This window comes from Monomorium pharaonis, chromosome 6 (genome assembly GCF_013373865.1).
Source record: "Monomorium pharaonis isolate MP-MQ-018 chromosome 6, ASM1337386v2, whole genome shotgun sequence".
In the NCBI taxonomy this organism is placed as follows: Eukaryota; Metazoa; Arthropoda; class Insecta; order Hymenoptera; family Formicidae; genus Monomorium; species Monomorium pharaonis.
Window position 1 is genome coordinate 4208329 of NC_050472.1, and position 25476 is coordinate 4233804.

The 25476-nt window shown below is 39.4% G+C and overlaps 1 protein-coding gene across 9 annotated transcripts in view; it reads right to left on the reverse strand.

The window, feature by feature from the left end:
* Window positions 1-25476, reverse strand: part of LOC105838385 (protein cycle) — a 38323-nt gene that overhangs the window by 7255 nt on the left and 5592 nt on the right. Inside the window, exons 1-9 of one of the 9 annotated variants that reach the window (XM_028190616.2) lie at window positions 23165-23543; window positions 21681-21743; window positions 20230-20289; window positions 11740-12298; window positions 8719-9192; window positions 6515-6586; window positions 4127-4364; window positions 872-979; window positions 37-154 (exon numbers count right to left, since the gene is read on the reverse strand). In XM_028190616.2, the coding sequence (XP_028046417.1) occupies window positions 37-154; window positions 872-979; window positions 4127-4364; window positions 6515-6586; window positions 8719-9192; window positions 11740-12298; window positions 20230-20289; window positions 21681-21743; window positions 23165-23168 (1696 nt within the window). In that variant the 5' untranslated portion in view covers window positions 23169-23543. Of the gene's footprint in view, window positions 1-36; window positions 155-871; window positions 980-4126; window positions 4365-6514; window positions 6587-8718; window positions 9193-11739; window positions 12299-15427; window positions 15761-15919; window positions 16948-20229; window positions 20290-21680; window positions 21744-23164; window positions 23752-25476 lie in introns of those variants that run through there. The other 8 variants (XM_028190617.2, XM_028190620.2, XM_028190621.2 and 5 more) reach the window with 8 other exon arrangements.

Genomic DNA, 25476 nt, shown 5'->3' on the forward strand with positions numbered 1-25476 from the left:
CTACGGTTGTAGCAGCAACAGCTCTGGTGTACTCACTTTTCGCGTCGATCAGTCGCTCCCTCGGACTGAGATCGGAGGACGAGAGCTGCTCCTTTACTTTCGCAACATCCTTGGGGTGCAGAATGTCGAACCAGCTTTGACCCAATAAGTCACCCTGTGGCATAAAAATCCTTAACATTCATGATCCAATAAAAATTCAAAGCGATATAATTCGGTTATACCAAAACCAAGCAAGCATTTTACTTAATAAAATTGAAATTGTTGTCTAAATGTATTTTTAATATTTATCTATTCGTAATATTCTAGCGATATTTTGATATAAACATCAGTAATTCAAATGCTCGTCAGGTTCCTATAGTCATTGGATGTATTATTTTAATTTTCGAAACGGGGAAATCTAATTAAATCGTGAAAAAAGTACATGAAAGGCAAACGATAGATAATAAACATTCAAATCAAATTAGTAATTCAAATAACACAAGCGTATTATTAAATTAACACTCGGATATCTTAAAAATTGAACAAAAAATTTTAGCAAGGATCAATTTCAACGCATATTAAATTCTTACTGAGCAACTTTGTAAATAAGCAACGTTACGATGGCAATAGCGATCGCTGTCGGTCAAACACACATATACTGAATACCCATTTCAAGATATAATTTATAATCTGTGAGATGAATATGCAGCAGACATTATTTAGACAGAGGCTAATGGTGGTATGGACATTGCGATTAATTAGCTATTGAGCGGAGATTCTTACGCGCGCGCTGCACGTTCGCTTTCACGCGATATTTCTCTTACGCCTCACTAACGTTAAGTTTCAAAACACAAAAATTTAGAAGGGTGCAACGCGATATAATTCAATATACCTGAGAATAATTGAGAGTCTGCGAGACGGACTCGGACACGTAGAGAATTCTTCCGCGATCGCAGCCCACCACGAAGACGAAACCTTCTGCGGCCTGAAACAAGACAAGCTGCTTTTCATTATGCTACACTGTAGGGAACAAATCGTTAATCACAATCAATGAATTCGCATCGCGTATCTTGACTTTTGAAGAACAAAGCTTTTCTTATAAAAGTGTAATATTAGACAGTATTAAATTGGCCAGTAATTAATACTTATTTTAAGTATTAAAAACACTGTTGTTAGTATTTTTAATACTTTTGATAATAAAATAAGTGGTAATTACTAGAGAGAGAAAGTCTATTTTATATTTATTATTACATTATTCTAAGTGTTAATCGTGAACTTTTCGCAATTTTGCAGCCGCAGCCACATTTTCAAAAATAGAGATTTTAAACGATCTGACTAAGCACAACAATTTCGCACATCAATCTTTGGTTGATCTTAATAAGTAAACGCAACATTGATAAACAACATAATTATTTCAGGACTTATTCAAATTTAGTAATCAAATTTCCTGAGAATTTCCGAATTTTATTCCAGATAAGACAAGAAAATCTTTTAATACAACTTAAAAATAAATTTATTTTATAATTCCTTAATCATAAAATGGCAAAGAAAAGTTACTTAGATTTTAAATATTAAATTTTAAAAAGTATTAAAAAGGAATGGTATCTATAAACTAAACAAATAAATATGGCATACAGCAATTTATTCCCGTACACGGATCTATGCTTATTGAGAGTATAGAATTCGAAAGATGATTAAACACACAACGTCAATTTAGAACAATATATTGTCTTCTATTGTCATTGATTTTTTGTAAAAAAGTCACGCGAGACGTGAATGTAACAGTGCATGCCATATTTATTGATTGTCGACATTTTCCATTAAAAAAAAAAAAGATCTAAGGTTAAATTTTAATTGAAAAGGAGATAAAATTTAAATTGATATATAAATTGAATTAAAATCCCATAAAAATCGCAATTTTCAATGGTATAAAATTAATTTTTAGAAAATCCTCAAGCCTAATAGTGAAGATCGTGATCAATGACCGTACAGGAAATTTTGACGGAGTAAGCTGAATTAACTTTCTTTCACACGTGTACTCAGCCACGCGAAATTCTATACAACATTTCGCTCGTGATTTCGCTGCGTCGTCGGCCGCAATTGTCTCAGCACGTGCGTATCATTTATCGTTGCACCAGCTAAACGTTACCAGCACCGTTCGCATTACATAATCGAGGTTCGCGAGATTCAACGTATCGTTCCATCGCAAGTAACGTTCATTAATTAATCCATGTCAATGCGATTCCGCGCGTGGTTCATGCTCGAGTTTCTCGAGCGCCTACGTTGCCTCAGGTCGTAAGGTTCGTCTAGTCAGAATAGAAATGTCAAAACCCCGAGAGAACTCTCTCTCTCTCTCTCTCTCTCTTTTTCTCGAATGCGATAAGCGTGTACATTTATTCGCGCTCCGATTTTTCTATAATCAGCAGGTAACTTAACGTTATTCCCAATGCGCTCCCAGCCAGATTTCAATGGCAATAAACCGCACCGATCAGCAACAGGGACACGATTTGCGCTGGCGATTATGCCACGCGCTTAGAATCACGTCGTACGTAGCCGATCTAATACTCGGTATGCCGGGCGTGGTCATTCACTTACGGATATATTTTCCTATGGCGGAAACGCGCGAGAACGAGGAGGGAAAGAAAAAAACTTTCCCCCCTCGATGAAAGATAAACGAGTGTATACGTGTACACATGACAATGAGAAATCTCCGGGTCCGCGCGGCACCAGCGCGCCGAGCACGAGCGCGGAATCTAGGGTGAATAGGAGTTATCGGCCGCCGAGGTTCCTTTTCCTCGTTTTTCGCAGACACGCGGCGTAATACGCCTCATAAACGGCCGATACATTTCTATTGTCGTGAACCAATACACCGCGCTTTTCGTCGCAATTAAAGAACCGAGACCACGTTGGCACGCAGTGAATTTCAAGCCCCAAAAAAAGAAATGCAGCGGCTCGCAGTTTTCAAAAGCATAAATTTTTACCTTCAATTTGCGTGTCCATCGAGTTATTAAGAAATGATCTTTAAAAGTTGTTTATTAAAAATCAATCTAAGCGAAAAAAAAATATTTCAAGCTCTACAACGCTTTTGGAACAATTCTACTGCTACATTAAAAATCTTAGCTAGATACAGATCAGAAATTAATTTTAGGTTGAATCACAAAAATAATTATGTAGTGTGCTCAAGCATGATAAGGCTTGCATATCGATGTGAAAAGTTTTCACGTTCCAGCAAGAATCCAGCTCGAACGTCCAATATAATTCCTTCGATAATTAATTTCAGAGATCTGTATTACGGCCAAATAACGTAACATTATAATAAATGTTACATGTTAATCACCAACTTTTTCGGAACGCACGGAGAGGCTGGGGAGAGCCAATGCGTTCGTCAAGAAGCCAAGCATTCGGAACGCACAAAAAAGCTTGTGTGCAGGCTCGTTTACGAGGAGAAGAAAATCTCTATTGACGCACGTTCTCCACCACCTGGAACCTCTTTCGCGCTAATTGGTTTGGAATTAAAGGCGTAGGTGATTCGAGAACGCCTCGGCCTAGGGTTGCCATTAGCGCGATACTATAAATCTTACATGCTTCTCTCGGGCATGCTTTCCTTTCGCCGCGCCGCGTCCGGCACGAGACCAAGCCGAATAAAAATCTGTAGCACGCGGGAGAAAGGGAGTTACCCGCCGGTTTCGCTCCGCTCGATCTCGTGCAAAAGGATTACAAAAGATATACAGGTCGGAGCGCGGCCTCTTACGAATCGCGCGGCGAAAATACGCGTCATAAATGAATTTCAAGTTAACCGAACTGCGGTTTCGGTGAATTGTCCGATCCCACGATAGCGTTTAGCGCGTAACCGTCGCACGTTTTTGCTCCAGAAGTGTCACTTATAGAATTAAGCGAGACGCGAATGAACATAATCTATTGATTTCTTGTAAAGGAAAAACAATTAAGACAGCGACTTCCTGTAATAAAACAATTATGAAAAGTGTTTGTCGATTTTTCGCAGTCAATCGTTGCGCAGAACGGTGAGAAAGGTATGCATTGTCCGATCGTTTTTCTATCGGTATATCGTGAGAAATTAAATTAAATTTAAAATGGTCTCCCGCAACTGTTTGTAGGTATTACGCAATCGTTGTTTAAGTTGACTCACTTGAAGTATGAGCGTCTTGAGTTCCTGATCGCTGAGGAACGCAGGCTTGTAGTGACCTTCCGTGTATGAGGTAACCGCGCCGAGGATAGTTTTCAGATGCTGCACCGCCATTCGCAGGACGGTCAGCTTGTCCAGCTTCCGCGACATCGCGTGGCACATTGGTATCATCGCCGAGAGCTCGGTGATGTACGTGTTCATCTTGTCCCTTCTGCGCTTCTCGATTTCGCTGTGGTTCTGCCTGCGGAAAGCACAGAAACATCAGTGCCGTCGAGTTCGCCAAATTTTAACAGAGATGAAAATGAAAGTGAGAAAATGAGAAATTTATTGGGTACCAACAGAGACCTTTAAACAGGGAACTCGTAAAATTAAATAAACATGGAGATAAAATTAGCATATTCACTTCATAAAATTGTAATATTTATAATCTGGATCACTGTATGTATGAGAAACATGTAGCTGATATTTTGTACATATTTTATAGCACTATTTATAAGCTTATTAACAACGGATATTAGAATTAAAATTAATGCTTAATAAAATAGATATAGAATAATAAAAATAATCGTCCAATCATCGTTTAGCATAACAGCTTTCGAAATTGCATAAAATAGAAAGTTTGGGTGGGATATTTTACAATAATATGAATTATGGCTGTTACAAAAGTTCGCAAATTGTTTTTTTTTTAAATTTGTTCGAAAGAGAGCGACATGGGCGGATTTTCAAATTATTATTTTCCCAGTATTTCTGAAATATAAAAGATAATGATCGCGTGAATGCTCATTGCATTAATCACGCGATGGAAACCTCACGCCGCGCCGTTCGTTTCATGTAAACAAAGATCGAAACATGTAGAGTTATCAAACAACGTAACACAGCCACTTTGTTGATCACAGCGGATTTTTATGCGAAGGTTTCATGCATATGGATCAGAGAGCCACGCGCATCTTTTGACATCGATTTCTTTCACCTCTCACCGCTTTTTCAAAAGTTCGACAGACTTTAAGCAGTCACGTGCGTGACAACGACGAGATCGCGGCCCATGTCAATCGCAAATGGAATGGGAAAAGTGCGATTTGATTTTGCAAAACGACGCTTTTTTCAGCGCACGATTTGTCCAAGAATTCGTGCTCTTATTATGCCCGCAAGGAAAGGGAGGGATAAATTGCACGGCGGAAATCGTTGTGGCGGAGAAAACTGGTCTCGATCTCAACTCTATACGCCGGCCCATTATATCACATAATTATATCGCATAACGGATTCAAGTGGACATATCGTAATAGTTATCGTAATATCCGCTAGACGTTATAATCTGGCTTCATTGGATCTGTAAAACGTGTGTTAACCAAGTACTTAAAATTTCCACCGGTTACCGTTCTATGTGTGTTCTTACCAAATACGTATAATATTATAAAAATATACATATATATTATAATATAACAGAAGAGAGTTGCCAAATGCATATCACTCAAGTTATTTTTTATTATATTCTCTATTTGATAGTGATTTGTACGAAAATAAACGATGAAAATTATAGCTTGATATTTCAATTACTATCACAATGTTTAATCTCTTTATCAATAAATTAGTTTATTAAAAGCTTTTTGGGAAAAGATATTTACCTGCTGCAAAAAACATAACTTAGGCAACTGGTTACCTAAGTCATACTTATAAGCTTTATAAATCATATCGTTTTTTGAAAGAGTACCATACATTAAAGTAATTAAAAATATAAAGAATTTATAATACTTATTTTCAAATATTAAATAAATAACAATAACAAAAGCGTAAGGATGTCGAAATAAAACAGGCTTAAATTTATTCCTGCAGTTGGCATATTTTTATCATGTCAATTATACTCAGATAAAATTAAATAAATTTTTGGATGGCAAATCAGACCAGGTGAATAAACAAATTCGTAAGTAAGATTGTTCTATCACGTCACATTTTTAGGAAATTGGATTTAAAAGGGCCGAATTCGTTTTTTGATATTTTTGAGCTTAAATAGCTTTTCATGAAATTTTTTAATATTTTTCAAATATCTACAACAATATAAATTCTTCAATTTGAGAATCAATTGTTATCTCTGTTGTGCGCAATAATAGATAAGCGATAAAACCGTGACACTTCGTGACCGAATGACTGCTTTTGCGGGGGACTTGTATCGCCTAGCAGCAGTAAATACATTGGATTTAGTGACGTCGCTGATGAAGCCGGAGCAAAGAACCGAGGTAGGTCAAGGTAGCACTCACCTTGGCAATATCTGACATAATACTATGTAATCGCCGATTGCGTTAAAAGTTCGATCGTGTTTTCGCTGGGAAATCTTGATTTTTTCCGTGTGCTAAATATATTTCTTTTTCTTTTCGATCATTTTACGTAATTACTTACTTCTTACTGTCGTCATTTGTGCGAACTGATTTGGCGTCGTCTCCCAGATCGTCCAAGAGATCGTTTCCAACACTAAAACAGACGATAGCGCTTCTTTAACGAACAATAAAAGCTGAACAATAAAATTGAAGAAAAATTCGATAAATAAATTTATTAATTACAAGAGATTTAATAGATATATTATAAAAAATATTTTTAAATTATTATTTTAATTTTAATAACACAATAATTCCAGTGCCTTTTCTCTCGCGGGATGCAATTTTGCCGATTAAACGCACGTAGTAATCTAAGTACGTAATTGGCGAAGTCCCTTTGCGGCGACTAAATTCGGTCGAAACATCACAGGAAAACAATTTCTTTGGCATATTACGATCTTCGCAGAGGGTGTTACCCCTTTGACGGCAAATTTCATGAAGTTTCGCTCGTGTAGAGCTTCCTCTTTCCCCCGGCCCTCTCCTTTGTGTCTCGAGCTCGAAAAGTCGCACGTGGGTTTCCCGTTCTCGCGAGGAAATATGTCGACACGATTCTCCTTCGCTGCAAAAGTCTCGCCTCGGAAACGGGAGATATAAATATTTGCCATAATAAAACAGTGCGCGCTAACGCAATTTTAACGTTGCTAACGACACGAGATCAGGTTCCCGTTTAACACGCGCATGTTAAATTTTGCATAATAATTGCATACTCATAGAGATTTGTATTACAAGAAATGTTGACGCCATGCGAAATCGCGCACTTTACACCCGGCTCAATTTCAGACGAGGCCAAAAAATGTTTTCAGCGGATCCTGGACACGTGTATGATTCAAAGCGGGATATTCGCAACGCTCGAAAAAGAGATCGCAATCGCATTTTCGATATGTCATCATTTGACAGGTGTAATCAGCTGTGCCGAGCCCGCGTGAACAAGCAATGGAGGTAATTGCCGAAGGCAATTTCGACCGATCGGGATCTCGGGGGAGAGAAAGAGAGAGAGAGAGAGAGAGGGAGAGAGAGAGAGAGAGGGAGACGAATCTTCTGTTGCAACGATTAAGTTAACCCTTTGACCGCGTATCCGACACTTTGATTGGGTAATTACTCGAAACCGCCGAACGTTTCGCGCGAAACATCACGAAACATCGGCGTCGGGGAATACAGGTATCGCGGATAGGGGAAACGGGGGGGAGACTAAGTCGCTAGTTGCCGCGAATTGTTTGTCGCCGCAGCTCGCGGGAGAGACTCCAGACTCCTTGGCACATTTGGCGGGCTTCCCTTCGCGCTTCATGCTAATGTGTAATATTTCCACGATACGACTTCCGCACCTACGTGGAGCCTAACACGGAGCGAACACCGTACACGCTGGCTTCGTGCTCCGTGGCAAACGTGCCACTCTCGCCACGGCCAATTCTTCGGTATACCCGTGTGTTCGCCTCCCGCGAGAGCAAGACGCGACGGACAAAAGAAACGTTGGTGATTCCGCGAGATTTCGCGCAAGAATTTCCGATGAGAGCGTCTCATTTCTAGCGCTTCCTCCTCTCTGTTCGTTCATCGAAGATCACGACGATGCGCACCGAAACGTTCACAGTCGGATTCACCTGGTCTCTTTCACAAACGTTAAATTGATGGTCCTTCTGGGAGAAAGAAGACGAATTTTCTTCTCTAAATCAGTGAAATTTTACTGAATTTAATGCCATACTTATAACTAGTAACGTACGTAGGCATAATCAGTGATATAGGCATTGTTTCTCAGTGATTTCGATTTAGAGAGTGAGTTAAATAAGTTGCTGTTACAGTTTTGCTTTTTTAAATGTATTTACACACAGAAAAAAAATAATATAACCAATAACATATGTAATTGCGGGCTGCCAACTACCTAAAATACTCACTACAATAATATTTGCTATTAATGCAAGTACAATGTTGATATTGCAATGGCATATATTATTGTATTAAGTATACCTGTAGGTGGCAGCCCGCAACTACATATCTTATTGAATATATTACTTTTTTTTTCAGTGCAGATTACGTACTTACTCAATTTAGACACTAAAAATCTATTGTTAATAATATATTATTATCATTGACGGACCATGATAAAACGATGTTCAACGATTCATCGCTAAGTTTAGTCAACTTCGTCTGGTTCGAGAGAGACTGGTGACATCAACCATGAATTTCTTAGAGGCACGAACCTTCAAGGGTCTTCGACAAATTACGGATTAAACTTACTGGCAAGAGAGCTTCCGCTTCCTGGAGACCGGCGCGAACTCATCCGAGGTGTCGGTCGCCGGTCCATGGCTAGGCGTGGTGGGTGTGCTACGATGATGCCGATGATGATGGTGATGATGATGATGGTGATGGTGGTGAAAGTGATGGCCGGAGGCGGGTGCCTGCTGGTCGGGGACCATCGTCGGGGGTGTCTCCATGTGCTGGGGCGGTTCAGCCCCCGTTGCAACTTGTGGGATGGTAGCGATGCTGCTGGTACCGGTGGTGGTGGTGGTGGTAGTTGTAGTGGTCGTGCTCGGGCTGCTGAGAGTGGTGGTGGTGGTACTGGCGGTGCTGCCGCCGCTGCTGCTGCTGCTGCTGGCGGGGGCGGGAGTCGGGGTGAGACCTTCGCCACCACCCCCCGCCGAGGTGGTGGTTAGCTCTCCCACCCCGGAACCCGTGCCTATCTCGCCGAAATAAACCGTGGGGCACGAATTTCTGCAAGCAGCCAATTTCAAGCCGCAAAGTTAGACGGCTAATCGAAAATCGCGATTGCGATACAAGAAGAAACCGCTAAAAGGCGTTTGTAGCGTGATTGTCGATTGAATACACCGATGAAGTCACTGCGTTAAGTCATATAACGTACGTAACATTCGCACGTAACACGTGATTAAGTTTCCCCGGTGTTCTGAGGGAATCGTACAGATGAAAAAAATGCTTCCCATAAACGCATACACGAAAAGATTTAAAAATCGCAAAATGTTCGTGCAATTATTGTAAAAGAATTATTGAAGGAGAAACTTAATTGTATATGATGTCGTTAAAAATTTCTAATCGTTATCTTTTGAGTAACGAGCCATTCAGTTATCAAGATTTATGTTGTACAGCATTTTCGAGACTCGAGGGAATAGGGAAAGTTACGGTCATCAATGGAGCTGCATATTTTTGTACGTAAATACATTAATCGTGTGCGGGGCCTGTAATGCATAGTTGCACCAACGTCACGTCCGGGAGTATTGAACTATCGTCAGCGACTTTACGATCTATAAGTTCCTACGAGCGATATCGATCCAATCTCTCGATTTACCTTACCTGTTTGAACGTATGTAAAACTTTTTGCCGATCGATTAAATCTTGATCGCGTTATCGCGTTGTCGATCGCATTTACGCATATAAGAATACGGCAAGTCCGATATATAATCATGCAGCTAATCGCATAGTGTTTTGAACACAAGCATGATCTAAATTTTCTAAAGTTGAAGATTATTCTTTATTTTTATATAATTTATAAGTTTCTCTGAAAAATCTTCCCTTAAATATAATTATAGCAAATAAAAAAAGAGTGAGTTAATGATGAATTATCATTTAAGATTAAAATGATGAATAAGAATTAAACGTTTAAAAAATTTCTTAACGTCAATGTAAGCAGTAAATTTATATTATAATTACAAAAAAAAACTGTTATATATTCAATATTAAACAAAAATATTCAAAAATGTTCATGTAAATTCCAATTATGGATTAAAATAATTAAATATAGCTTAATATATTTATGTTTTTAACGTATGTATTTGATCCACAATTAGAAGTCGATCTATGATTAAAACCGTCATTTTACCATGAAATTAACAAAATTATTTGCTTTGGTTAGTTTCAAACCGACGCGACGGTCGCTCGTATTAGCTGCTTGGGAAAAAAAAAAAAAAAAAAAAAGAGTAACCAAGGTCTGCCGATCATCTCGCCATCGACAATGGTAGATAGTTCCGTGAATTATGATGTAATGCAGGCGATTAGCGTAATCTATTTATTTATTCGTAGATATACAACAGCACCGACGTTATGTCGCGTGCGACGCGATAGACGAGAACTCGCGTGCATCTGACATACCTCAAGTAACTGTAATCCGTAAATCGCCGAGTTAATTCGCCGATTCCACATCAATTTCCGAAATGTAAAGTGCAGCCGCGCGACTTGTCTACGAGATGATGATTTTCTTATCTCACCTCGATATAATAATTTTCACCGGCAAAATTTTTGTGGCAACATCTAATAATTACATTAGCTAGGTTTATCGGAATCAATCAATCATGAGTTGGCGTTTATGTTTGCTTAGAAAAAGAAATTAATTTCAAAGGCGTGGACGGGAAAGCGATAGAGCGCGAGTCCGCTCGAGTGGTCAACGTAGCGCATAAAAAACGCATTCGTCGCGGTAGACAATGATAAAGAGATGCATTATGTAATGCATCACGACTCGGGGTGCGAGGGAAATGGAAAAAGTCACAAAAGAGCGATAATGTATAGAAAGCGCGAAATTCTACTGGTTCCTGTCGATTGAGCTACGACGATCGAAATAGAAATGCAATCGAGAGCAATCGTGGCTTGCAGAGAAGAGAGAATTCCGATCACTCATTATTTCGTTTGTAAACGACGCGCTTTATATTACGTCGTTTTTAATGCATTATTATGAACGTACGCCATTTAGATTCGTCGGAGCGTGAATGCTGACTGACACCGTCCTTCGTTTCGCCTTTTGTTTTACACGCGAATTGTAGAGAAAAAAAATTCATCACCAATTTTACCGCGCAACGCGCGACTTAGTTTATTAAGATAATTACGTGAATGCAAACCGTGTTTTTCTCTCTTTCTCTCTTTTTTTTTTTTTGTTAATTTGCCCGGATATTTGGTGTATCGAGATATCATTCGGAGTATCTACTCCGGTAGTATCATAATACCTGAAATCACTCGGATAACTGACTCGGTGTTGACAACACCGGTCATAATTCCAAAGCCGATTCCAGCAGATTATGTCGAGAGGCTTATCGATTGTTGTCGCACACAATGCGATATAAATAACATGATAACGCGCAAAACAACGTCGCAGTTCCGGCCTTAAGCATAATCCGATCTGACATCGCGGCGGCATTCGCGTGAAGACGACACACACACACACACACGCATACATTGCATGTATACATTAATTAAGATTGTCCTTCATGTTACTGTTGCTCGTGACGACAGATACGACAAGACAACCAAATCACTTACTCCTGCACAGACGAGAGATTAAAGTAATCTGGTTGGTGTTGCTGTTGGTGCTGGCCGTCGCCTTGCTGCTGCTGTTGCTGATGCTGATGATAGAGCTGCGAGGCGGACGTGGCCAATTGTGCGCAAGTGTCGTGTACGGGGCGATGATGCTCCTGATGATGGATGCGCGGCCGTAGCTCCTCCAGCGAGATGTATTCCTGCGCCTCCTGGGCCGGCACCGTCGCCGCCGCCGAGTGCAGGAGCTGCGTGTAGCTCTGTGCCATTTCCTGCGCCACCATCTCCTGTCCCTGTCCCGACCCGGTCGTGGTTCCAGTATCGCGAAATCGCAGGAGTTCGTCCAGTTCCGGCTCCGCCGACGGATGCTGCTGATGCAGCTGATGATGATGATGATAACGATGCTGCTGCTGTTGCTGTTGCTGATGGGGATGCTGTTGATGTTGGTGCTGATGATAGTGCAGCATGCGATCATTCATGCAGGCGCCATCGCCTGCGGCGACCACCACGTCCTCATTTTCGACGACGCCGTCGTTGCTAGTGTCCGGCAGTAGATCACCCTCATCTGGAAAACGATAGAGCGATTCGCCACTGAAGAATTTCCGACCCGGACGGGCAGGCGAACGCTCGCGACGTGCGAAAGTTTCCCCGTTACTCTCTAACGAGAGAGATCTCAAAGTGAGATGAGTCTCGCGAATTCAAAATAAATTCAAAATAAATCTCAGCGGCAATTTTAATATTGAACGGCTCGGCAGCAATATTTCTTGTATCTCTGGCCATGTCCTATGGTCTACGACATTTCGCAATATCCGCGTGTGCATTAGGAGTAGAAAAAGGAAAAAACGGTTTTGCTAAAGTAACTAAAAATTCGTCAATAATTTTGTCGGACCATTAAAGAGTAATGATGTAGGACGCTCAAGCTGGAATGTCAAAAACTTTTTGCAGCATTGCCCGTCATGCATGAACAACTTCCATAGTCGTTTCAACAGTCCAACAAAATTATATTCAGTATCTGGCTGTGAATTTTTAGACAAACTTCAGCAAGATTACGCTCCTTGCGCGTGCACGCACGCACGTCGACGGCTGCACAGCCGATAATTTCCTGATGATAAATTTGCGTAACGTAAAATATGGTCAGCCGCTATCGGGTAATTATCCGGGAGCCAGGGCATAATTATCCACTCGCGCGAGCCCACGCGAGAAGCGCAATTTTGCAAACCTGCAATCCGTCATTTTAGACGCCCGATTAATTTTCAGAGTATCATGCAGGCGCGGGGCACCGTGAAACGGGTGAGAAAATACAGAGGTCGAGCCCGATTGTATTATATCTTCTTTTCCTCCTACATCGACGTTACGCGTCGCTGACCGATTTCGTAACAATTCAATACCGCGAAACTCGTGTGACGACCGCGTTTTGTAACAACGGGGAAATAAACGGGACAAATCTGTCGCATGTGCGTAACGCCGCAATCTCCGGCCTTGAGTGACAGCAACGCCAATGTCATCGACGATTGCGATTACGAGTGCACGTTCGCGCGACTCCGGCGAACGCGCGTCGATACAGCACGTATAGAGCATTAATAACGACGAAATGAAACGAGGAAGAAAAAAAGAGAGAAAGGCATGTTACCTTCTCCTGCGAACGTCGCGAGAAAAACAGCTGGCGAATCATCTTCGAGGTGCCGAAAGCCGCAAGTTACACCAACGGCGAAACGTGAAAGTAATATATCGACGCCTTCTCCGGCATATTTTTCTCTCTCTCTCTCTCTCTCTCAAAAAAAAAAAAAAGAAGAAAGAGAAAAAACCGCACGTGCTATTTTGCCCTCCTGCATTGCAGAGAACGCACAAAGGATGCTTGCGCAAGAGATCGACTCTAGATCGGCGAGAACCACGGCGACGGGCGGCCGACGAAATCGGCGATCAATCAACGCGAAACCCATGATGATGATGGCAACGAATCATCCGCCTTCGGACGCGCATTAATTGCTACCTCGTGCCGCTGCCTGCCAAGCAATTCCCGGATTTTTATGACATTTCGCTCGAGCGGCGTATTAACAGCACGTACGCGGTATACAGACGGCCGACGACAGCAAACCTGCAAACAGAAGGAACGCTCATCTTGGACGACTTAAGCCCAGAAAGACGAGTTCTAGGGGTTAAATGCGCGGGCCGTTTCTCAGTGGGAGAGTAAGAGACGTTTCCCCACGAGGTAATATTTCAGACATCTATCTTCGTTCGAACGATACGTTGCCTAATCCCCTCATGCGACTTTCTCGTTTATTTATTTTTATATAAAAAAAAGAAAAAAACCGGCGAAATTGCGGTAATAAAATCATAATAACCGCGCGTATTATTTATTTTAAATGTGATTATGGATAAACACGCACACGATGACTTCTTCATCGAGCCTCGACAGATGTGCATTGCCTTACGCGCGACTTCGCGTTTTAATAACAGAAGATTTAATAACAATTCCCGCATCGGGCACGAGAACTCTTACGCGTTATCCCTCTTAATTAAAATAATCTTCTCGTCTTACGAAAGCGCCCGTCGGTATACGAGCTGGGCGTTTTTCTTCTTTATTTTCTGCCACGACCGCGAGATGAAGCGTACGTATACGGTAAGTCGATGGAATTCCATCTCAGTGTGGTTGGCGTTACATAAAACTGCGATAAAGATCTGTCTCGCTCTCGGCGAATGCTCCTCGAGGAGGAGACCCCGGTTCGCGTTCGGTGACGCGGAAAGAAAAAAGTCCACGGAACGCAATCGCGTGACGCGATTGAGATAATAGTGACAATGACATTACCTAGGAGTTCCACGACATCGCGCGCGCGGCCTTCGATAACGCTTCGTGCTTCGTCGGGGTCTTTATCGATGGAAATGTGGCGGTCGCGATGCCACTGGCATCATCGAATGACATAACGGACTCCGGGCGAGGAGGGCACCTGTTGCGATTTGCCGGGTCGGAGAGCGCGGAAAGTATTTCGATGAGACAATGCCGTCGAATCGATCATTGAAAAATTGGAATTCATTGTCATCGATTAAAACACCCGATGACGAACAAAAAAGGCAAGGCTCCGGAGACAGAGATTCTTTGTGTAGCCCCGTAATAAAGAACGTCGACGCGCGACGAGATTAGTGTGAATGTGCTTCAGTGCAAGACAATGGAAAAAAAAAACAGTACCTGAGGCGACGAGAATATTCCAGTAATCATTACATAATGACATAATACGTCTGACGCGTTGATGAAAAACGGATGGACAGCGCCGTGCAATATGTCACAAGATCTCGAAAGTCTCGAATCGAGAGAGACCAATAGGAAAGCACTGTTTCAATTAAACGAATCAATAAGAAAACACTTTGACCGATTTCGCTTAAAAATCATTATTGAATCCACAATAATTTGTAAATTATACAGCATCTGTTGATGGCAATTTGAAAGGTCATCGTACGAAAATTCTGAAAGAATTTTGATGAAGTTCGTAACCAAATAAATCTGATTTGCGTATGACATTTCGTCGTCAAACCAACGTCTGTGGGAATCGCAGAGACGAGTCTGCCGAATAATCTTCAGATGCATTAGCTGAAACGCGCACGCGGCTGAAACAATTTTTCTATTTCCCGGCATTGAGATTCGAGATTTCGCACGTCGCGAGAAATGCCGTTTTATGGGCGCGGGGAAACCCCCCCTTACCGAGAAGCGCGTACATCCACGTCGTCGCCGACGACGAGGAGGCGGCGACATCCTCGAGAAGAGGCCAGAGGACCTGTCGCCTTCCCTCTTGCCGGGCGATGCCCTCGTACTTCGAGGGTCGGGCCTCCTCGACGCCGACGACGAGGTGCTCGTGCCGGGCGTTCAGTACCACCGGCGAGTTCAGTCCACCGACGGGTCGCGTGCCGCGAGCTCCCGCGAGACTCTGGCCGGCACGTGACCTCGCCGAGCGGACAGCCGACCGACGAGGGAAAACCGGAGGACCAGAGAAGCGCCGGTCTATACAGTCTTCGCCGAGTGTTTGTCGTCGTCACACTGAAACAAGAGTTTGCTAACGGCTACCAAATAATCGAGTAAAACAATGCCGATTAATATATTCAAGGTAACTTTATCTTCCTAAATATATGTAGAAAAGTAAAATTATTCATTATTTCGCTCGATATCTGCTAGCTATTGCAAAACTCCTTTTTTTACTTTTATGTACGGAGTCCTCGGGTGCGATGTCGATGATCGGGGGAGAGGAGAACTCTCCTCTCGAACTCGCGCTCGTCGACAGACGCGTCGTCCGGTTGGTACTGAGGTACGCGGGTAGTAGATGATGACGACGGTGGTGCTGGCTCGATTGTGTGACGGTGGTGGCGACGGTAGCGGCGGTGGTGGAAGCGGAGGAGGCACCTCCGCCGACGACGCGAGAGGTACTCGCCGTCGGCGGTGATGCTGTCGAGTTGCACCGGGGTGTCGCGACGGGTATACCACGTGGTCACGATGGCACAGGTGGGAGTGACTAAAACCGCCCTGCGCCGCCGAAGAATCGCACACCCGGCGAGTCGCGGTGTGCCCCTGAGCAGCCACCCCCACGGCGGGGAGGATGCGTCGCGAGGATTCTCTTGGCGACTAAATCGCTAGGTAAAAGCGTATTCACTTCGAATATTCGTAACAGCGAAAAATGGTATCATACGGTAGAATCATATGTGCGAGAGCAGAGGTCAATTTGAATTCAAGTATTTAAATATTTAATTTTAATACATAGCATTATTTTAGCTTTTTAATAAATGACAAAGATAAAACGAAGATAAAACTATCAACTTGTGTTACTAAATGGAAAATATTATCTATACTCGAATTGAAAATTTAGTCGACATTTTTTTTTTGTACAAAGCGAACTTTACGCTCAACTTTTGCTTTCTAAAACGTATAAATTATCGTTAACAAAGTCAAAATTTATGCTACACGCAGACAAGATTTTCAAAACTTATCAAGAAGAAAAATATAAAATCGATCTATTAAAAGCGTGTAACGATATGTCATTGCCTGTCTCAGTGGACCATAATTAAATTGTTACAATCCATTAAAAATTAAATTATTGAAACTAACTAAATAACGTAATTAAATAATAATCGGTCGCGAAAGAAACGTGTCATTAACGGCTCTATAAAACTTGCGCGTGCAAGCTTGAAAAACTATATCTTACGATTTTCCTGCTGTCTGTTTATGCCTGCATTGAGAAATCGCGAGTAGCAAGAGTACGATGGTAGCAATCGATCGTTATATGCTATATGATTTGCATCATAATTTTAAAATGCCTTCCAGACACATTAACAGTTTTAAAGCATTTTTGAGTTCGCATCTCATTGACTTTGCAGCAAAAAAAAAAGACTCACAGGAAAAACATCTCTTTCGAATAAAATACAAACGTGTAAACAAGTAATGTAGATTGTGAAAATGTAGCCAAATTTTTTAATTCATCGATTGCACAATCGCATGCGTAATAAAGTTTGAGAAGATGCATAAATCAAGTTTTTACAAAGTAAAGTTGCTTCTGCGCATAACATGATTAATCAATCGACGAATTAAAAAAACTCATCTTGTATATGCATATGGAAAAGTTTAAAGTATATATGAATTATTGAACTTTTTCTAACGGATCGTACGTTTCGCGCCCTTCCTAGAATTAATTAACGCACATGTCATCGTATTATACGTAACAATATATGAACCAACTAATTAATACTCGTTATCCTAATGCCTTACATAACTTTATTCATGTACAACGTAATCAGTCAGAGTTAACATTTTAATATTGCACATTCTGGTAGAGGCACAAAACGAACGATCGACGCATTTCTTTCCGCGCAGAATTATTCTTTTTAATGTATTTCCACAAGTTTATGTTATTTATTTTACCACAGATACTCGAAACATTAGCCTTCGGCTAACCGGTTTACCTTTGCGCGCAATTCGCTTAGTATTGCAATAATAATAGCTGTCAACTGTATGGTAACCGGCTGCAAGAAAGTTTTGAATACCGCTTTAATTTCGTGAGCTATTAATTGTTCACGCTATGCCGCCATCGCTAATCACACCTGTATCAATCCTGATAGTGCGTTTTGTTAGTTTCTCTTTCAAACTCAATCAAGAATATTTACTACTTCGAGGCAACCATATCTTTACTTTTTTCATAGGCAACTTGGATCTAGCGCAGTTTTTTCTAAACTTTAAAAAAAGTTTTTTTTTTTTCAGGACCACTTTCCAAAATCTCTGGTACATTAAATAGCGGTTTAACATAAATGTTAAAGTTTTTATTCAATAAATATCAAAAGTAAAATTACGCTTGTGCCAAAAAAGACTCAAATTGCTTATGGAAAATAGAAGAAAGGAATGTAAACTGTCGTGAGAAAAGAGCCGAGATAAGCAAAATTATGATTGCCGAACTGATTTGCCGCGTTTTAAAGCGGGGAAGATCGTCGCGCGTCAACCCGAGATCGGCGATCGATGAAAAGCACACGCGCACGCACGTAAATATATGTTTCTAGACGCCCCGTTCGACTTAATCGCGTTTTTCGGCCCTTAAATCCGTATCGTCGAGATTCCGCGACCGAGCCGATTGCATTGTATTAATTAGCGCTAATTACACGAGCTAAGCCTGCCTCGACCGCGCGTGCATCTGTACAGCCGTTTGTAACGGGAGCGTTAATTATTATCGTCAATACGCTTTTGTGTGATACGGGTCCGGTTTACGATCGGCATTGACGTTTGAAGTGACCACAGCTCGATCCCCCCTCTCCCCTGTCCCTCTGCCAAATCTCCCTCGTCCACTCATTAGCGTGATTTTTCGGTAAGCGGAAGATCAGCCTTCCCGTCGATTAATTTACAGTGATTTCATATACCACTCCCCACCCGCGCGCGCATTTATCCAATTATTCGCATTTTCAATAACGATCTGTGACCTTCGTTAACGCTTGCCGCACGTTAACGTCGCCGACGACGAAATTTGAAAATAAAATGCGCGATATTTTCCTTTTTACGTTGCGTAACGTATTTTCGATGGCGGTCGATGGAACACCGGCATAAGCCAGGAAAAAGGATTAAAAATACGATATCTGTTCTGAAGACTACGCATAAAATTTTGAATTACATTTCTTAAATATTAAATAAACAAATATTGTTTTTAAAATATTGTTTAATACTCTGTACACACGACAATATTGTTCTGCGAATGTATTTTCTTTGAAAAAATTAAGACCTCTGTAATTAATTATATTATTATATACAATTTTTTAAATAAACTATACAAATATTTCGTAGAGATGTTAAAATATATAAAAGTTGAAAAACTTTTTTTAGGCATAATTGTACATCAAGAGAAGTGTCAGGTATTTTTTACTATAATTGCATGGTATAATAAATATGGAGTTAAGACCTCTATTTGTATAATTATTACTGCGATAATGTTAGTAGTAGTAATATCATATTTATAACTTTGCCAATTATGTGAAAAATTTTACTACACAAATGATAATTTTAAATATAATATAGTAAAATATTAAGATAATAAAAACAAAATGAATTATAATAATTGCAATCATTTTTACTTCTCAATGTAATAAAAATTAACTCGGCAATTATTCACTTAACGTGTGTAAAGAAGATGCTGATGAAAAACAACATGTGTACGGAACGTTAATACTTATTTTTAGAGGAAAAGAAATTAATCCTACAATTTTCAATCGCATTTGTGTGCATATTGGCATATAATTGCCTCATTACTTATATATTCATTAAACATTCGATATCTCGTCAATAAAATTAACACGATTACAGTACTGTCTGTATCGTAACTGAATCATCATATTATGTACTTCGCAACCATTAATCAAGTCACGATTAAGAAATCGGGGAAAGGCATAATTGACGCACCGTTATTAACATTTACGCGTCAGACAGGGATCGGAGACTGAGGTATGTCTTCGCACACCTCGAGTATATCAAGTATCAATTTACTTCGGTCATCGCTGAGAAGAGAATGTGAGGAGGTTGTATCCTCGAATTTCCGAATTGACCAACGATTCCGGAATTCGTTTTTCCAACATTAATTGGTAAGCTGACACTGACCCTCCCCCCCCGTAATACAATACTTTTGCGGAAACAACTGTAATCATGGTGTCATCTTGTCGCTGTAACATTCAGTGCCCAGTGACATCATCTTACTCCTATTTTCTTTTCATCGACAATCACTCTTCGCCGCAATCGCATTGTCCATCAGAGAAAGCGTTAATTTGTTTGCTCGAAAACATTAACATTAGAAGTACCAAAGTATTTTTACTCACTAAAAAAGATCGAACAAATAAATTACTATAAAAATATCTAAACTAACATTCTGTTTTACAGGAATATTTTGAAAGAAGTAAAATATTAATTTAAAATATAGAAACAATTAATAATAATCGTTTGGTACTTCTAGTGCTAAAACAGTGTTGAAAATAAACGGAGTATCGTAAACTCACCCTTAAATTCGCATCGAGCCCATCCATGCGTCCATTCATCTAGCTGGAACATACCAATGCCTGCAAGCAAACCATCGCGAGAAAGCGTCAAATTATTAAGTCTTAATTGACTCGCTCGTCGCGCGAATTTTTATAATTGGACGCCTGTCTTCCACGACGACTTATCGTTTGTCCGTCAATGCGTCAACGAGCGAGGGCGAGTTGAGCTTTACGCTCAAACGGACAGAACGGCGAATTAAGTACAAATTAAGATTCAGTAACAACGCGAGAGAGAAAAGGCGATCGACTAGCGATATTTAAGATAGGGAAAAAATAAGTGCCGTTGAGATTGAACAAAGATCCCTTTGTTCAATGCCTATAATTTGCAGTTAGAACTGACTTTAACAATCGTAAAAATCAAAACAATTAAGCAACGTGTCGATGTATCTATAATTAAGTGGCCGGCATTTATTCATGAATTCTAATATTATTTCCATTCGCAATGGGAAATTACGTCTAAGAAATAAACGTTGCCGCTTCCTGGAATAATATCAATGCACAATGCCGGCGCAATAACGAAATATAAGAGTAATGTCAGGTGCACTGAGAGCTTGTTAGGATGTTAGCCTCCATTGTCGCATCATAACGAGCATCTGCGCCCTTGAAGCAACAGAATCGATGTTCCACTTATAACCATACCGATTTCTCCGACTTTTTGTGTAGGTACAAAAGCCTGACAAATAATCTTTAAATTTTGTACAAGAATTCTCTAAGATATCCCCTTCTATTTTGTTCAAAATTCCAGATAAAATTAAAGAATTTTTTAAATGCAACTTTAAAATAAAATTTGTTTACTATACCTTTTAATGTTCTTTAATCGTACAAAGAAAAGTTACTCGAGTTTTGAATATAAAAGTATTATTTAGTTTTCTTATTACAAGTATTATTCATTTCAGAAAAAAATACTAAAAGAAATAATATGAATTAAATAGCATATAACGATTTGTCCGTAATAATATAGCTCACAAAAAGTACAGAATACGAAACGTAATTAAACACACGACGTCAATTTAGAACAATGTATTGTTTTCTTATCATCACTGATTTTTTAATAAAAACTTGCAAATCACAGAGAATATATGTAAATGTGAAAATAAAAAATTTGTTAGAAAAAGACAGAAAGAGATAAAATTTAAATTTATAAGTAAAATTCCAAAAATTTCCAAGTATCGATAAAATTCTAATAAAATTCTGATAAAAATTAATGATTTTTAAGGATAAAAAAGCAATTCTCTGAAAATCCCAGTTTTCCCCGGTTCTTTCGGTAGTAAACCATTCTAATCCATCAATTCAAAGGAAAAAAGTATGTATTCTTGATTCTTATGTTTTACACATCTTTTTTGAGTATGTCAACTTACTGGAGCAAAACGAGAATTGAAAATATCAAATAATGGCGTAATATCATCAAATACCTTCAAATCTGCTTCGGGATGTCTCATACATCATCCATTCGTGCAGCCTCATAGTACCGGTATCTGCAAGAAAGAAGTACAATTTTTGCAATTACACAATTCCTACACGGAGAGAATTTTCTCTTAAAATTTATCCTCAAAATCTGGTAATTGTAGGATAATGTGTTAAGTCGAGGAATTTTACTATACTTTTGAGTAAAATTTACTATACCTTTAGTAAAATTTAAAAGTACAGTAAATTTCACTAAAGAGTATGATAAAATTCCTCGAGGTTCCACATTATCTCACAATTACCAGATTTTGAGGGTAAATTTTAAGAGAAAATTTTCTCCGTGTATAAATTTAATTATGAAACTCCCGCGACGAAATAGCAAAAGTTTTTACGAATGCGGAGCTTTTCGCAAGCTGCACGTGGAAGAACGCACGTTAAGCCTCCCCCTTAAGCGCGTATAGTGGTAACATATCTGCCCATTTCTCGTGAGAATGCGATTCCAGTTACGTAAGCACACAGACAACGCAGTGTGCAACAATTTAACCACGTGATTACATAAACATCATCAGCGCCTGTGCTTGACGGATAATGCCTTGCCGATGACATCCCCTATCGCCGTCGCATCGATGAATCACAAAAACACCCCCGTCATTCACTTGTGTGCTCGTCCCGAGGATAATGGGGTATTTCAGAATTTTATTATTAACATGACCAAAATAATGAAAAAAGCCATCAAAGAAATTAAATAAAATCTTTCGTTTTCAAAAAATATTACTTCGGACAATAACGATTACCTTAAACAAAATATGCAGCTATAAATTTATAGAATCACGTTAAAAAAACATTACATAGTAATCTTAATATAATTGCTTTATAATTTCGCGATATCACGCAAAAAAAATTTACGACAATTGCAATGAGAATAGATTTAATATTGGATAATAATAATAACTTCGTTAGTTCTTTTCTCATGCAAATCATACACCTATGCTCAGGGGTCAATCGAATAAAAGAGTTATAATCTCCTTAAAATAAAAAAAAAACGTTCTATTACACTGCGAAAAAAATAGTTAATTTAAAAACTTAAGATTCGAAAGGCTCTAATGATTAACTATCAATTGATAGAAAGAAGAGGCATTAGTTCTCCATGTAAAATTGTATATAATCGACAAATTTTAATATACGTTTCGGTCTGCCATCAGACCATTTTCAATATTAATCCGGCTGATCAACAAAAATACAAAAATTACAATATATGAGATATGTAGTTAATCACATAAAATTATAAAAAGATAGAATTTCCAAATTCACCGGTTCAACACTGTGGCTTGTTCGTGATTGTAAGAAACTATTTCGATTCGTGAATTTCGATTCGTTATTTGTTCAAAAAGTCCGATTCGTGAAAAGTCGTTGTCATCTACCGTAAATATCATAAAATTTTAACGATCTATTAAAATTATCGTGTCAAAAAATAAAAAAGATAAATACATACACATTCGAGCTCAGTCCCCAATGATGTTGAACAAATTGTCAAATGGAAGAGAAAGAAAAAAGTTAACAATTAAATTGAACTGTCTTATTTGGAAGTACAAAATTGAGTGACGTGATGGTGGAATTCTGGGATTGAGGCAACGTGGGAGCCAAAGGAATGAAGGAGCGGGGAAAAAAGAGAGTGGGGATAAGAATCGGGAAGCAAAGAAAAGTGTATAAGTGTACAAGTTGTTAGGGAATAAATTTGAGACTTGACGATATGCCTTCGATAATAAATCCGTGTCATTTTGTTTATTCAATCCTTGCTTCTATTTTTTAATATGTACCATTTCAGATGAGATGTTTATAATAGGAAGATTCGTTATCTAGAATCTTGATATGTTCCCAGTTAAATTTATGTAATGACTGAAGCCTGTGTAGTGTAATGACCGATTGCGAATTAATTTTTTTATTGGGTAAACCACTTTATCAACCAAATTTAATATAATGCCTTTTTTATGCGAGATTGGATGGTGAGAGTGATAGTTAATTTAGCTAAATTTTTCAACTTGATTAAATTTCTTCAGTTAAAGTATTTATGCATTTAACTTAAACATATAAAATACTTGAACTTTAATTCAAATATTTATATATTTAACTAAAATATATAAATATTTAATCAAAGAAATTTAATTAAATTGAAAATTTTACTCAAATTAACTACTTTTTTTCTCAGTGTATAGAGATACTTTCCGCATTAACGTCATTAATTCAAACAACGTTAAAAGTGGAAAAGCACGAAAAAAAATCTAAAAATACAATGATTAGCGTGAGAAAAAAGTGTGACTAGTGCACATCCATTGAAATGTATCAGAAGTGTCGATTTCCGCACTCGCGAGCACTCAGGGGGCGGCAGAGGAGTAAGGGGAACACCGAAAACGAATGCATCGCATTCGCGCGAGTCAGCAATGTCAAGGCGACCTCATATTTCCTTATATCGATGCGTAAAGTTACGTAATTCGATTCCTGAAGTGCGGTGCACATCCGGGCCCGATCGGCCGACCGGGTGCCTTCGATTTTCTGCAATTCTGCGCTTGACCTGTGACGCACGCACGCACGCGCGCACACACGCAATCAAGGCCGCGTGTAACGTAACACTCGCAATGATTCCGTTATGTAAATTCAAGTCGCGCGCTTTCCCGATTAATGCGGCCGCTATAACGCGCCGTAGTAACCGGTTTCGCGAAATTGTAAAAATGGGAGGAGAGCGCGCGCGATTTGGTATCTCGGCGTAGGAAAGAAAGGAAAGATCGTGGGAGCCGTGGCGCGATTCCGCGAAAGATACCTGTCGACATTGAATGTCTGCGTCGCGAATAATATATGTAATATATCGCCGCGGCGAATGCAGTGAACCGAGTGATTTCGGATCTCGCTCGCCCGGTAAATCAACACGGGCGACCGACCGCGATTGAAGCGAAACGTGCGCCTTTACGTTACTGAATGTCCTGACATTGGCGGCTGCAGTTTCGTTGCAATTCATCGCGACGAAACGGAAAACCGAAATTGCATTTCACGTTTTGCACAGGTTTTTCTTTGTCCCGCCACGTGAAACTAATTACCGAGAGACCGTTAACAGATCGGCCGGCCGGATCCGCGTTCCGTATTTGTATTGACCGGTATACCCTTACGGATCTAAATGCGATTTGCATTTGAGATACTTTGACCTTTTCAGAGTGTACAGTTCGCTGGCTGGAGCCTGTACCCTTTCCCTTTCGGGCATTCAGCTTGCGTATGAATGACAGAGAAAATTGATCGCCGATAACTCAATGATCAGATTCAAATGTGAAATAAATTATGTAAATTAGACAAACCGAGCATTGTATAAAAGTACGTATATTGCAATAAAAATATATGTGTTCAATATACGGAGAAAAAAGTTAGTAAATGCGTACCTCATTAATATTTTGTAATTTTAGTTCAATTTATACGTAATCATAATGTATTTTTATACTTTCTCATAAAAAGTATATTTTATATTCATTGTATACACATATTTGCATACATATTATAAGGATTAAATCGATATTTCTATCAAGTTTCTTAAATAGTATCATCACAAATTTAATTATAACAAATAATATTAATATAAGATTGATAAGCGATAAAAATAAAATTCATAATCAACATAAATAACAATATGTAATTTACAAAAACACATTCAAACTAATAATGTAAATGCTGTGTTTATCTTCTATGCTTATTATTATATTGTTATTTATTAATTATTAAATATTTAAGCGTTTCGCAATAAATTATTAATAAAATAAGTATTAG